This window comes from Triturus cristatus, chromosome 9 (genome assembly GCF_964204655.1).
Source record: "Triturus cristatus chromosome 9, aTriCri1.1, whole genome shotgun sequence".
Lineage (NCBI taxonomy): Eukaryota > Metazoa > Chordata > Amphibia > Caudata > Salamandridae > Triturus > Triturus cristatus.
Genome location: NC_140592.1, coordinates 808,703,776 through 808,716,175, shown reverse-complemented (window position 1 = coordinate 808,716,175; position 12,400 = coordinate 808,703,776). Strand labels below are relative to the sequence as shown.

The 12,400-nt window shown below is 44.3% G+C and overlaps 1 protein-coding gene across 2 annotated transcripts in view; it reads right to left on the bottom strand.

Annotated features, from left to right (window-relative positions):
• BRF1 (BRF1 general transcription factor IIIB subunit) overlaps positions 1 to 12,400 on the bottom strand; it is a 1,136,639-nt gene that overhangs the window by 821,280 nt on the left and 302,959 nt on the right. For both annotated transcript variants that reach the window (XM_085626219.1, XM_085626218.1), the window contains exon 3: positions 17 to 190. In XM_085626219.1, coding sequence (XP_085482345.1) covers positions 17 to 190 — 174 coding nt within the window. The remainder of the gene's footprint in view (positions 1 to 16; positions 191 to 12,400) is intronic.

Below are 12,400 nucleotides of genomic sequence, written 5' to 3'. Positions count from 1 at the left end.
TGGAATGAAAGGATACGAGGAGTTCCTTCTGTTCGACAAACGAGGTACAAACATGCGGCTATCACATGGCTCATCTTTCTTCCACGGGTGAGGTGCTTGCTCACTGCCATCTTGAAAAAATTGAAAGCAGTATCAAGGCAATGTTGGTTCAGCTGCAACTGGACTCCTAAGTGGTGAATTTGTCGTTTACCTGAAATATAAACAATATATTTTTATAAGTCTGCTGTGTTTATGCCAGAAATTAATAATATATATGTTGAATGCTTCATGACAAACATATCTGGTCTTGTGGACAGCTTGCAGCAAAGATAAGTGAACAATACTTAACAGTTCACCATCGTATATATTTAAATCAAGCAATCAGTAGCAAGTTACCACCATTAAATTTGCAATGAATAGAGTAAGTACTGGAGGTTTAAAAAAACCCAGCTGCATGAACATCAGCGTAAGTATGTACGACTAGGTTATTATAGAAGAAGCTCTTTTGAAGATATAGCTTTCAAAACTTTGTCTTCCGATTTTAAGCGATTGCTTAGTTTGGAGGTCTACTCTAAACATGTTAAAATGTCCAACGGTAACTAGTAATGGTCAGTAACTATGCTGCATGCAAAATGTGGTTTCAAACTAATTAAACAAGGGAAATATAGTGATGTTTCCAACATAACTGTCTTACTGTTGTGAGTCTGTAAAGGACCACTGCTACACTCTACTAAATTAAATATACATTTTTATGATCTTCTATTTTGTGGTGGCTACTGATACGATTTTTAAATCGATATTCATTCTGGCTTAAGGTAGATCGGATCCAGAAACAGATTGTTCAATTCACAATCTATGTGATACAAGGGCAATTTATTATACTTTATTGCCAATTATTAGTTTGGGGCTAAATTATACACCACCAGAAACTCCCAATTTATTAACAGCGATGACTTCTTCGAAACATCTGGCATTCTTACAGCAATAGAAATCCAATACTGGAAGCTGATCAGGAGATTTTTGGCCTTGCCCACACATGTCAAGGAGGCATGAAGTAGCCCTGCACAACAAACCCACATGTCCACTGGGGAGCTTGCTAAAGACACTGGCTTCATGAGCCACAGAAGTTTCCTGCCACATTCCATCCCACGATATCTGAATGTGTTTGAGGTATAAGGGATGGTTACACTGTTCGGAGACTAGACTCCTGGTCTGATAAGACTATTTTTTGCAAGTTTTCATTTACCAGAACTCAAGGCCAACAAGAGTGCGGTTAAATCACTTTGGGAAAAAGAGGGACGTGAAAGACATTAGGGACAGTTGGACACTTATGCCGTGGTACCCTTCAACACCATCCTACCATGTCTTCTCGACACCACAATGCCTGTACCTTGCAATACTCAGTACAAGTCTTGTGGAGAGAGAAGACAGCTGTGGCCGGCTTCAATAGCTGAAGAATTGGAAAGAGTTACTTGACCTTTGCCTGAGTGAAGCCTGGGTATGAGGTCCACAGCAGGTAGCCTCTTACAAACTTCTAAGGTCCAGTGCAATCTCAGGCCTGCAGCATTCAGCCACTATCTGGGGAATTCCAACTTCTGAGCTTGCAATTACACAAAAGCGGACATTTCTCAACGTAGAGGAAGCATGTTGTCCACTGGAAAGGATAATCTTGTCTGGTTTGGGTTAGGACTGTAAAGAATTTGAGATGTGTTCTGCAGCTCGTAGTATTCAACTACAGCTCTGTTTAATTGGACTCAATTTGTTAGAATGTGCACTGAATTTTTAAAAAGGAGGTACAAAGTAAAATACATAAAATATACCAATAGAGCATCAAATTATCAAACCTTAAATACATACTGTAATTCATCCACATTCAAGATTAAAAATAGAAAACATGGTTCATGTAATAAAGCTAAAACACAGAAGATGTTAAAAACAAATGTTAAATGCTGCTGCTACTACTTTCCCTACATTACCAACAGCAAGTAAGCTTTAATATCTGCAGACTACTGCTACAGAAGTGAGGGAACCCTGCAGCACCGAGCTAAGAACGATATAACCTTTCTCGATAAGACAGGGTTGGTCACATGTATGTAGGATATCTGTCAAATTCTTCAGCATACGTTCTGGGAACCTCATTGGCATGATAGGCTAGATTCAAGAAAGCGTCCGAAAACTAACAAGAGAGACTGTATTCTAATGCATCTTCTCCAATATAGTTTTTTTTGTTTCAGCTCCACTTGCTTTACAGACACCTTGTACCCTTCTGTTATCCAGATTCAAAGCAGTGTCACTGGATACACACTTCTGGCAAAATGAGTCTACCGGATTTTAGGGCAAGACAGGAGGCTAGCATAATGCATAAACATTTTATTGCCACTTCCAAGAAGCAAACCTTTAAAGAATTCCAAATAGAACTTTAACAAGCAAACAAAATAATAGTACTCTGCAGTCCAACAAGTGCTCCCTGCCAGCCATCTTCTTACTCTTTTGTTTGCGGTTTTTGAGCAGGTAAGTATATGTGTTTAGCTATACTTCTATGGCTGTTATGTTTAATATAAATGCTATCAAAGGTCTTTTTAGAAGGTTTTTAGGTGTAAAATGTGTGATTGAGTAGGATAAGGGCCATTAAAATTATGCGATTGTGCGGCGATTTTCGCATAAATATAGATTTACCGCATTTGACACATAATCCATCATCTGCCGCATAATTTGCCGATTCTTTAAAAAAAAAAAAATAGTTTCTAGCTCCAACGGTTCAAAAGTTACTTGTGTTGCTGTGCAGTGAAAGTCCCTTCACAAAGCTATTGGACGGTCACCCTTTTGTTTTGCGTAATGCTATGTTTGGGTATCAAAATGCCACTATTGAGGTGCAACCAATGCCCAGACAGTGTTACCAAGTTTAAAATGATGAAATAATGAAGTAATACTATCACAAAATGTGCCACATTGTGCAACATAATTTGCCTTTTCTTGCTGCATAATTTACTAAACCCTGCTGCATAATTTGGCCCTCTACTGCCGCATAATTCCAGTGGCCCCGAATATGATTGCAAATCCAATTTATGGATTTAAAATGCATTTACATTTTTGAACAAATTCAGGTTTAGAGAAAGGTCTTTAAGAAAATTGAATAATTATTTAAGTACTGTAATTATTTACTTAGGCTAGTAGTATGGTTGTAGATAAAACAGTGTTTTTGTGCTGTAAAGTAATGTGAGGAAATCAAAAAAACGATCCTATGTTGGACAAAAAGAAAGGCTGAGAAGAGATAAGCCAGTAACTGTTGAGAACATCGAACTGTGCCTTTCAAGTGCTTAGATACTGTTTAAAATAGGGAAAGGGTAGAAAATACCTTGTTTATAGATGAGCCAAAGCAGTCGTTAAATTGCTTTCCTCACACAGAAACGCATTGCAGAGTGGGAATTTTTGCCTTAAAAGGCTTCAGAGGAGTCTTAGAGCGGGCGGCCATATTTGAAAGGGGCAAGCACCGCATAAGTGCCTGTTTCAAAAGGAAATTGAGCACAGTCACGCATCAAACTCAAGACGCAAGTAGGAGAGCGAGTACTTGTAATTAAAAGTACCTCAGTACAGATAATCAAACAAGGCACTTTTAGACACTCTCCAAATGTTTAACAAATTCTGAGAAGTTCATTTTAGGAGGTGGAAATAAAATGAGGAATATGAAAAGTATGCTAAATTGCTTTGACTCATTATTTGGTTTTGAGTATTTTTTAAAGGAATTAGAGGTTATTAGGTCACTAGGATACTGATTTACCGGCACGGCTGTGATAACGAGCAAGTCACTTACCTTCGGTAACGCTTTTTCTGGTGGATACAGTATCTGCCTGTGGATTCCTCACCTTGTGAATATCCCCTGCACCAGCAACATTCGGAAACTTTTGTAGCTCTCCACGCCGACGAGGACGACGTCACAGAAGCACGGCTCCGCTGACGTCACTGGATCCATAAGAGGACCTCGTCGGCGTGATGACGTCAGTTCCGCCCTTTTTTCCGTGCCTTCGAGGCATACGGACGGACCGACAACAATATATACACAGTATATAATATTCAACCCAACACAGTGTGAAGTCAATGCAGGAAAGCGAAAGAAATAACACACTTCGTTTCACAGTAACAGACAAGTTTTGAAACATTCTCACTATTGTTGGTGGACAACGGGGAGGCGGGTGGGTCAGTGAGGAATCCACAGGCAGATACTGTATCCACCAGAAAAAGCGTTACCGAAGGTAAGTAACTTGTTCTTCTGATGGATACATCTGCCAGTGGATTCCTCACCTTGTGACTAGATTCCCACAGCAGTCCCCACACCCTTCTGTACCAAAAAGCCCTGAAGGACGGAACGAGCAAAGTGTCCGTCCCTCCTCACCTCGGAATCCAAGCAGTAATGCTTTGCGAAGGTGTGGAGAGAGGCCCAAGTTGTCGCTCTACAAATGTCCTCCACAGGAACACCTCTAGATAAGGCAGATGTAGAAGACTTTGCCCTGGTAGAATGAGCCCTTATACCCTCTGGAGGTTCCTTACCGGCCAAAGAGTAACAGATCTTGATACACAAGATAATCCATCTGGAAAGGGTGCGCTTGTGCACCGCTCGGCCTTTCCTGCAGCCAATGAAGCCCACGAAGAGCTTGTCATCCACTCGAAAGTCTTTAGTTCTATCGAGGTAAAAACTCAAAGCCCTTTTAGGGTCCAAGCGGTGAAGCCGCTCCTCCTCCTTGGAATGGGTGAGGGGGGAGGATAGAAGGTAGGAAGGATAATGGATTTCCCCAGATGGAAAGGAGTTACCACCTTAGGCAGAAAAGCAGCCCTGGTCCGGAGTACCATGCTATCAGCATGAATGGTCAAGAACGGGGGTATCGAACTCAGAGCTTGAAGCTCACTTACCCTCCTTGCCGAGGTAATGGCAATGAGAAAAACAATTTTAAAAGACAATAGTCTCAAGGGACACGTGTGCAAAGGCTCAAAGGGAGAACCCATCAAGTACGTTAAGACAAGATTTAAGTCCCATTGAGGCACAATAAAGGGAGTAGGTGGAAATTAGTTGGTAAGGTCCTTAATGAACCGTAAAACAATAGTTGATTTAAACAAGGACGGCTGAGCCAGGAAGCAAAGGAATGACGACAAAGCCAATAAATAACCCTTCACAGTAGCTACAGCAAAGCCTTGCTGAGCAAGAGAAAGAGCAAACTGAAGGATGTTAGATAAACAAGCCCTCAAAGGGTCAATAGACTTCTCTCCGCACCAAAGGACACATTTGGACCATCTATAGGAATAGATAGACTTGGTGGAAAGACACCTGGCAGACAAAATTGCGTCTACCACGTCAGGTGGGAGAGAAAAAGAATTCAGGTTGCCCCGTGCAATCTCCAGGCATGAAGGTGTAACCTCTGGAGGTGGGGGTGTAGAACCTGCCTCTGCGACTGCGAGAGGAAGTCTGCCCTGAGAGGGAGACGGAGCGGAGGGCACGAGGAGAGGTGGAGAAGATCTGTATACCACACCCTTCTTGGCCAATCCGGGGCTATCAATATGACTTGGGCCCGGTCTTGGCGAATCTTCCTCAGAACCAGAGGAATCAAGGTTATAGGAGGAAACGCGTAAAGGAGATGTGAGTCCCATCTCAACTGAAACGCATCCCCCAAAGCTCCCTGCATCGGATACTGGAGACTGCAGAATGACGGGCAGTGAGCATTCCTGTGAGTGGCAAACAGGTCCACCCGAGGAGTTCCCCACGTCCGAAAGACGTGACGAACCACCTCCGGATGGAGCCTCCACTCGTGGTGGGCAGAGAACTGCCGACTGAGACAGTCTGCATGCACGTTCAGAACTACGGCCAGATTATTTGCCATCAGACAAATCTGATGATCCTGAACCCAGGACCAGAGACGCAGAGCCTCTCTGCAGAGACAACGCAACCCTACTCCTCCCTGCTTGTTGACATACCACATTGCGGTAGTGTTGTCCGTCAGGACTTGAACCGACTGACCGCGAAGGGAAAGGAGGAAGGCCTTGAGTGCCAAACGTATAGCCTGCAACTCCAAAAGTTTGCTGTGAAGCAAACTTTCCTCTGGAGACCAAAGACCTTTGATCTCCAGATCCCCCAGATGCGCGCCCCACCCTAAAGTGGATGCATCCGTTATCACTGTGGCCACCGATGGAGGTAGATGGAAGGGCTTTCCTTGAGACAGATTGCCCTCCATGCTCCACCAAGACAGATCCGCTGCAGCTTCTATGGAGGTCTTCACAGACTTCCCGAGATCTCCGTTGTGCTGATACCACTGCCTGCGGAGGCACCTTTGGAGCGTCCTCATGTGCCAGCGTGCATGGTTGACCAACACAATGCAGGAGGCAAACAGACCGAGCAGACGAAGGACCTTCAGGACTGGAACGACCGCTCCATTGTAAAACAAGGGAATCATTTCCTGTATGTCGAGAATCCTTTGTGGAGGTGGGAATGCTCGACACACAGTAGTGTCCAGTACCACCCCTATGAACAGGTTGCGCTGAGAGGGCACCAGGTGAGATTTGGGCACGTTTATCGAGAAACCCAACTTGTACAACAGCTGAGTTGTAACCTGCAGATGATGAAGCACCTTCTCTGGCGACTCCGCTTTGATCAGCCAGTCGTCCAGATAGGGGAAAACTGGAATCCCCAACCTTCTGAGAAGGGCTGCCACCACTGCCATCACCTTGGTGAAGACTCGAGGTGCAGTAGTAAGACCAAACGGGAGAACCGCAAACTGATAATGTTGCGACCCTACCGTAAAACGGAGACACCTCCTGTGCGACTTCAGGATGGAGATGTGAAAATACGCATCCTACAAGTCGAGCGACACCATCCAGTCCTCCTGTTGCAGCGCTTGAAGAACCTGCGCAAGGGTGAGCATCTTGAACTTCTCCTGCTTCAGAAAAAGGTTCAAGATCCAGGATTGGACGTAGCCTGCCATCCTTCTTGGGTATCAGGAAATACCGGGAATAGCATCCCTGACCCCTTTCCTGCTCTGGAACCATCTCTATCGCACTTTTTACCAGCAATGTAAAGACTTCCTCCTGCAGGAGAAGGTGGTCCTCCGAGCAAGCACCTTGTCAAGGAGGGTAATTTGGAGGGAATTCCCGAAAGGGAAGAGCATACCCATTTTCTAAAAGATTTAGAACCCAAAGGTCTGTACTGACCAATTCCCAATCTCGCAGAAAATGGGTAAGCAGACTCCCCACAGGACCAACATGATCCAGAATGGTGGATCTAGGGCTGCTTAGAAGGGGGAGAAGGAGAAGGAGAAGGAGAAGGAGAAGGAGAAGGAAAAGGAGAAGGAGGAGAAGAAAAAGGAGAAGGAGAAGGAGAAGAAAAAGGAGAAGGAGAAGAAAAAGAAAAAGAAAAAGAAAAAGAAAAAAAAGAAAAAGACTGACGACCTTGAGCACGACATCTGCCCCTGCCCCTGCCGTTCTTATACAGGGTATTTTGCTGCTGCTGAGGCTGCCTGTAGGTCCGAAAGGACGACCTCCCAAAACCTCTGTACCTCCTGTAAGAGGAACCTCTAGGCTGTGCCTGCAGGCCCAGAGACTTAGCCGTGGCTTTGCGGTCCTTGAACCTTTCCAAGGCTGCATCCGCTTTCTTCCCAAACAGCCCAGAACCATCAAAGGGCAGGTCCAGAAGTGTTGCCTGCACATCAGGAGAGAACACTGAAGAATTAAGCCAAGCACTCCTCCTTGTGGCGACCGAGGAGCCCATGATCCTGGCAACAGAGTCCGCAGTGTCCAAACCACTCTGAATAACCTGTCACACAGCCGCCTGAGTGTCCGAAAGGACTTCATTAAAATTCTGCCTGTCCTCCTCAGACAACTTAGGAGCTGCTTTCCTTATGACAGTATGGTAAGGAGCCACATCCTTAGATGCTCCATCTGTAGGAGGAGAAAGCTCCAATTCTGGGGACAAATCAAGGCCACTTGCCTCTTTTAGTTCCACAAACAAGTCATCTGACTCCATGAGCTCAACCTCTTCCATTTCTTCCACCGGATACCTCTGCTCTTCCAAAATTCTCTGTGCCTCTCGCCTGGATCTAATCCTCAGAACCGGCGTCGGCGGCACCGCACACGACTCCGACGGAGCCGGCGTCGAACACGGATCCGGAGTCGAACGAGGTCGAGCTGGAGCCGGAGAAGAAGGGAGCGGCGTCGACGTCCTCGGCGCCAGGAAATGCCAAGACGGCGTCGCTGGAAAGAATGGCATAAAGGGAGCCTGAGCATAAGCTTGAGGAACCCCCAAATTAAAGGCCATTGGACCCCTGGGACCCGAAGGTGCTCCAGAGGGGTACATCGCTCTGGAGAAGACACCATACATAGCATTTAAAGAATGCGATGGGTTAAGGCTCAGATTGAGGCATTACCGGACTCCGGCCAATCAGCGGCGACGGTGGAGCCAATGGAGTCGATGACTCATCAGGAGCCGGAGCCTCTTCCACCGGAGCCGGAGAATGCGACGGCATCGGTGATGGAGCTGGAGCCGGAGCATGCTCCGGAGAACCTGCAGGCAAAGCCGGGCAAACAGGTGAAGCCGGATTCGACACAGAAGGAGAGGGAGAAACATATTCCTTATGACGAAGTTGATCTCGGAGCAGTCTCCTTATCTGAACGGCGTCGAGAGCCGTGCCTCTTCTTCTTTTTATGTTTCTTCGACTTTGAAGCATGACCCGACGTTGACCTGGACCTCGATCTTGAACGCCTTCGACCTCTTCTCCTTTTCTCTATAAATAGCTTTGCTTCTCTCTCCTTTAAGGCCTTTGGGTTCATCTTGCGGCAGCAAGAGCACACCTCGACGTCGTGATCCAATGACAGGCATCAGACACAATCTTCGTGTGGATCCGTAATAGACATGTGTTTACCACACTCTCTACAGGGCTTGAACCCTGACTTCTTCGTCGACATCTTGAGAAAGAAGCAAGATGAAAACAGAAACACAGCAGAAACACAAAGTAACTAGTAAAAGCTACGGAGAGTCCCAAAAAACCGTTAGCGTCAACAGCACGGTAAAAAGGAAAGGACGTCATCACGCCAACGAGGTTCTCTTATGGATCCAGTGACGTCAGCAGAGCCGCGTGCGGAGCTGTGCTTCTGTGACGTTGTCCTCGTCGGCGTGGAGAGCTACAAAAGTTTCCGAATGTTGCTGGCGCAGGGGATATTCACAAGGTGAGGAATCCACTGGCAGATGTATACGTCAGAAAGTTTGTTTCCAGTCATTGTATGTAGATGTGGTTTAAAATAAGGTTTTGAGAGGTTTATGGTACATTTTTGCTGAAAAATTGATCGATTTATGTTGAAGTTTGGTAGTTTAGGTTTTAAGTGTCATAGGTTACAGTGCTGATTTTTTTTAAAGGAATATATACTATAGGTTACTATGTTAGGTATGGCAGATCAGATATCAGATTAAACAAGCCAGTTTGGCAATGTGACAAGTATAATTACAAAAGAGTTGAAGGAGTTAGTACAGGAGTGAGTGAGAATAGCGTTAAAAGAAAAGAGGAAAGCAACTAATAATGAGGAGGAGTACTTTTCTATATCAGAAGGAGAGGATAGAGCTGTTACGGGCCCAAAGGGTAAATGTATGAGAAAAAGAAAAATATAGAAGTGCAATATGAATAGAGAGGAGTCCCAAGCAGCTCGCACAGACTGGGTGTCCTTATCGACATATCGGACGGGCAGGTAAACCCTGCATATGATATTGAAGATGTAGATGAACACTTCTTAGACCTAGAATATAAAGATTCATTTGATGAGGAATGGGATGGAAGTACTCAGAGTAAAGAGGCTTCAAAAAGGACTGTGAAAGATCTCCTAGGAGAGAGGTTATTTGATCCAAGAGAGAGTAAACATCCTCGGGGATCTGAATGGTGGCCCCTGCCATATGTGGCAAAATATATTAAAAAATGGATTAGGAAACCTTAGGGGAAGGAGTAACGTAGGCTTATAAGGGCAGAGTGTTCGCTCCCTGTGATAGGCTACAAGGAGACTCTTGCACCGAATCTGGATCATGAGCTGATCACATTTATTTAAATCAGGTTGTGATCCTAGGAAAGGATTATAGCGCTCATAAACCCAATATGAAGATAAACTGCAAGATGTTCTGGGCCCTTTAGCCAGAATTTTTTATTTAGTGGAGGAGGCTTACGTTAATGGATCTGACTTCGATATTAATTTATTAAGGGGCTGGTGCCAGCGTGCAATTTGCTTATTGGGAAATACAAATGTTGGACTAAACTCGGAAAGGAGGAAGGCAGTTCTTTTGCGAATAAATCCTAAATTAGGGGATTTGGCCAGGAAAAAACCTAGTAAGAAAGCAAAAGGACTCCTTTTTGGAGAAGGAATGGTTACAAATTTGGCAAAATATGTACAAACTTTTACGGCCTTGGATAAGGCACATTACTCTATGAGGAGAGATTTTGTAGGGCAAAATAATTTATGGTAGGGTCAGAAGGAGAGAGAGGCCTCTCGGCCGTGCCTATTATAAGTCCCAATATGCAGGAAGAGGTTCATTTAGAGGAACCAAAGGAGCAAGTAGTGGAGAATTCTACCCTCAAAGAGGAAGAGCAACCAGAGTGAGGATACCCCGAGGAAGAGGCCAAGCATCCTCTTCAGGAACAGGTGAGTATGAGCAATATCATTGGTTTTATCCACAAAAAAGTGGGAGGAAAATTGAATTTGTATGTAGAAAATGGAGTTTAATAACAAATGATGCATGGGTTTTTTCCACAGTCGCAGACTATCAGATAGAGCTCGATTCAACACCTTGGAAGGTTCCAAAACCAAGGGAACTCCGATACAGTCTCGTAACTCACCATTCCTTGTAACTCTGTGCTGAAGCAATGTTAAAGAAAGGAACGAACGAAGAAGAGTGTTTTGCAAGTACTTTGTTTGGAGAAGAGAAAGAGGATAAGGGATGGCTTCCCGTAACAAACTTAAAGAATTTGCATTTGTTTGCGACATACAGACATTTGAAGATAGAGGGAGTCCATTTACTCAGATGTTTAATGGGGAGGAGACTGGTTGATAAAAATGGACCTAAAAGATGCTTACTTCACAGTTCCTATAGCAGAGGACAGCCAAATGTTTTTACAGTTCCATTGGAAAGGGCAAATATATCAGTTTATGCCTCCCGTTTGGGTTGGCTTTGGCCCAATGCCGTTTTACGAAGGTACTGGGAGCAGATGTAGGTTTTTTGAAAGAGGGAAGAGTTTGTCTAATAATTTATCTAGAAGACACTTTGGTCATGAATCTATGTTCAGTGATATTTGTGTAACAATTGATCATGGAGAAAAAGCCTTTAGAATCTTTGGATTTTGTGATAAATACAGAGAAGTCAATTTGCACCCCACACAGAGTCTAGAGTGTTGTGGTAGACACTGTCAATGCTCAACTTCTGTTACCAGAGAAGAAGATTTTGAAGATCATGAAGGGAGATTAGCCATGAGGAAGGGAATGGTCAAATTGAGAGACACAACCAGGGTGATAGGTCTATAATCGTCATCAAATCAGGTGATGTTCCCAGGTCTGTTACATTACAGGGCCTTGCAGAGAATGAAGGGATTGGAACTGTCAAAAGGGCTTTGATATAGAGACATGGTGAGCATTTCAATAGAGGAACGCAAGGAGTTGGAATGGTGGTTAAAGAATTTACAGGCTTACAATGGAAGGGCAAATTTTGGAATGAAGCCAGATTTTGTTCAGGAGACAGATGAAAGCAATCTAGGATAGGCAGCTTTGTGTTCGGCTCAGGAAACAGGTGGTATTTGGAGTTTGAGAGGAAGAAAGGATCATATAAAAAATTTTAGCGATGAAGGCAGGATTTTTTACTTCACAGAGTTTTAGATCTCAGTTCCAGGGAGCTTCGGTTTTGCTAAAGATGGACAATATAACAGCGGACTCTAGAGCACAAGATTGGATGGATGGCTCAGTACTTACTAGGGAAAGAGAACTGGGTAGCAGATTGAAAATATAATTTATTAGAGTACAACAGCTGGAAGTTAAGCAAGGAGGATTTTCACAAGATTAAGAAATGTCTGGGTCTGTTGGACATAGGCCTGTTTGCATCCAGACTAACTCATCAGTTGAGAATGTACTACAGTCGGAGGCTGGATCGTGGCGCTTTAGCAGTGGATGTATTTACTAAGCATTAGTTGGAAATGAGAGGTTATGCATTCTCTCCATTTGCGATGATACAGAGAGTTATTTCAGATGAGAGGGCAGAGATATCAGTAACACCGTTTTGGATGTCTCCGGCTTGGTTTCCTACGATTATGGAAATGGGTGTGGAGGTTCTTTATTTGATAATATATTGCAAGGGGTTGCTGAAAAGAGTGGGAGCAGCACAGCATTCATTGGTAGAGGCTAATTCGCTCAAACTTCTAGTTTG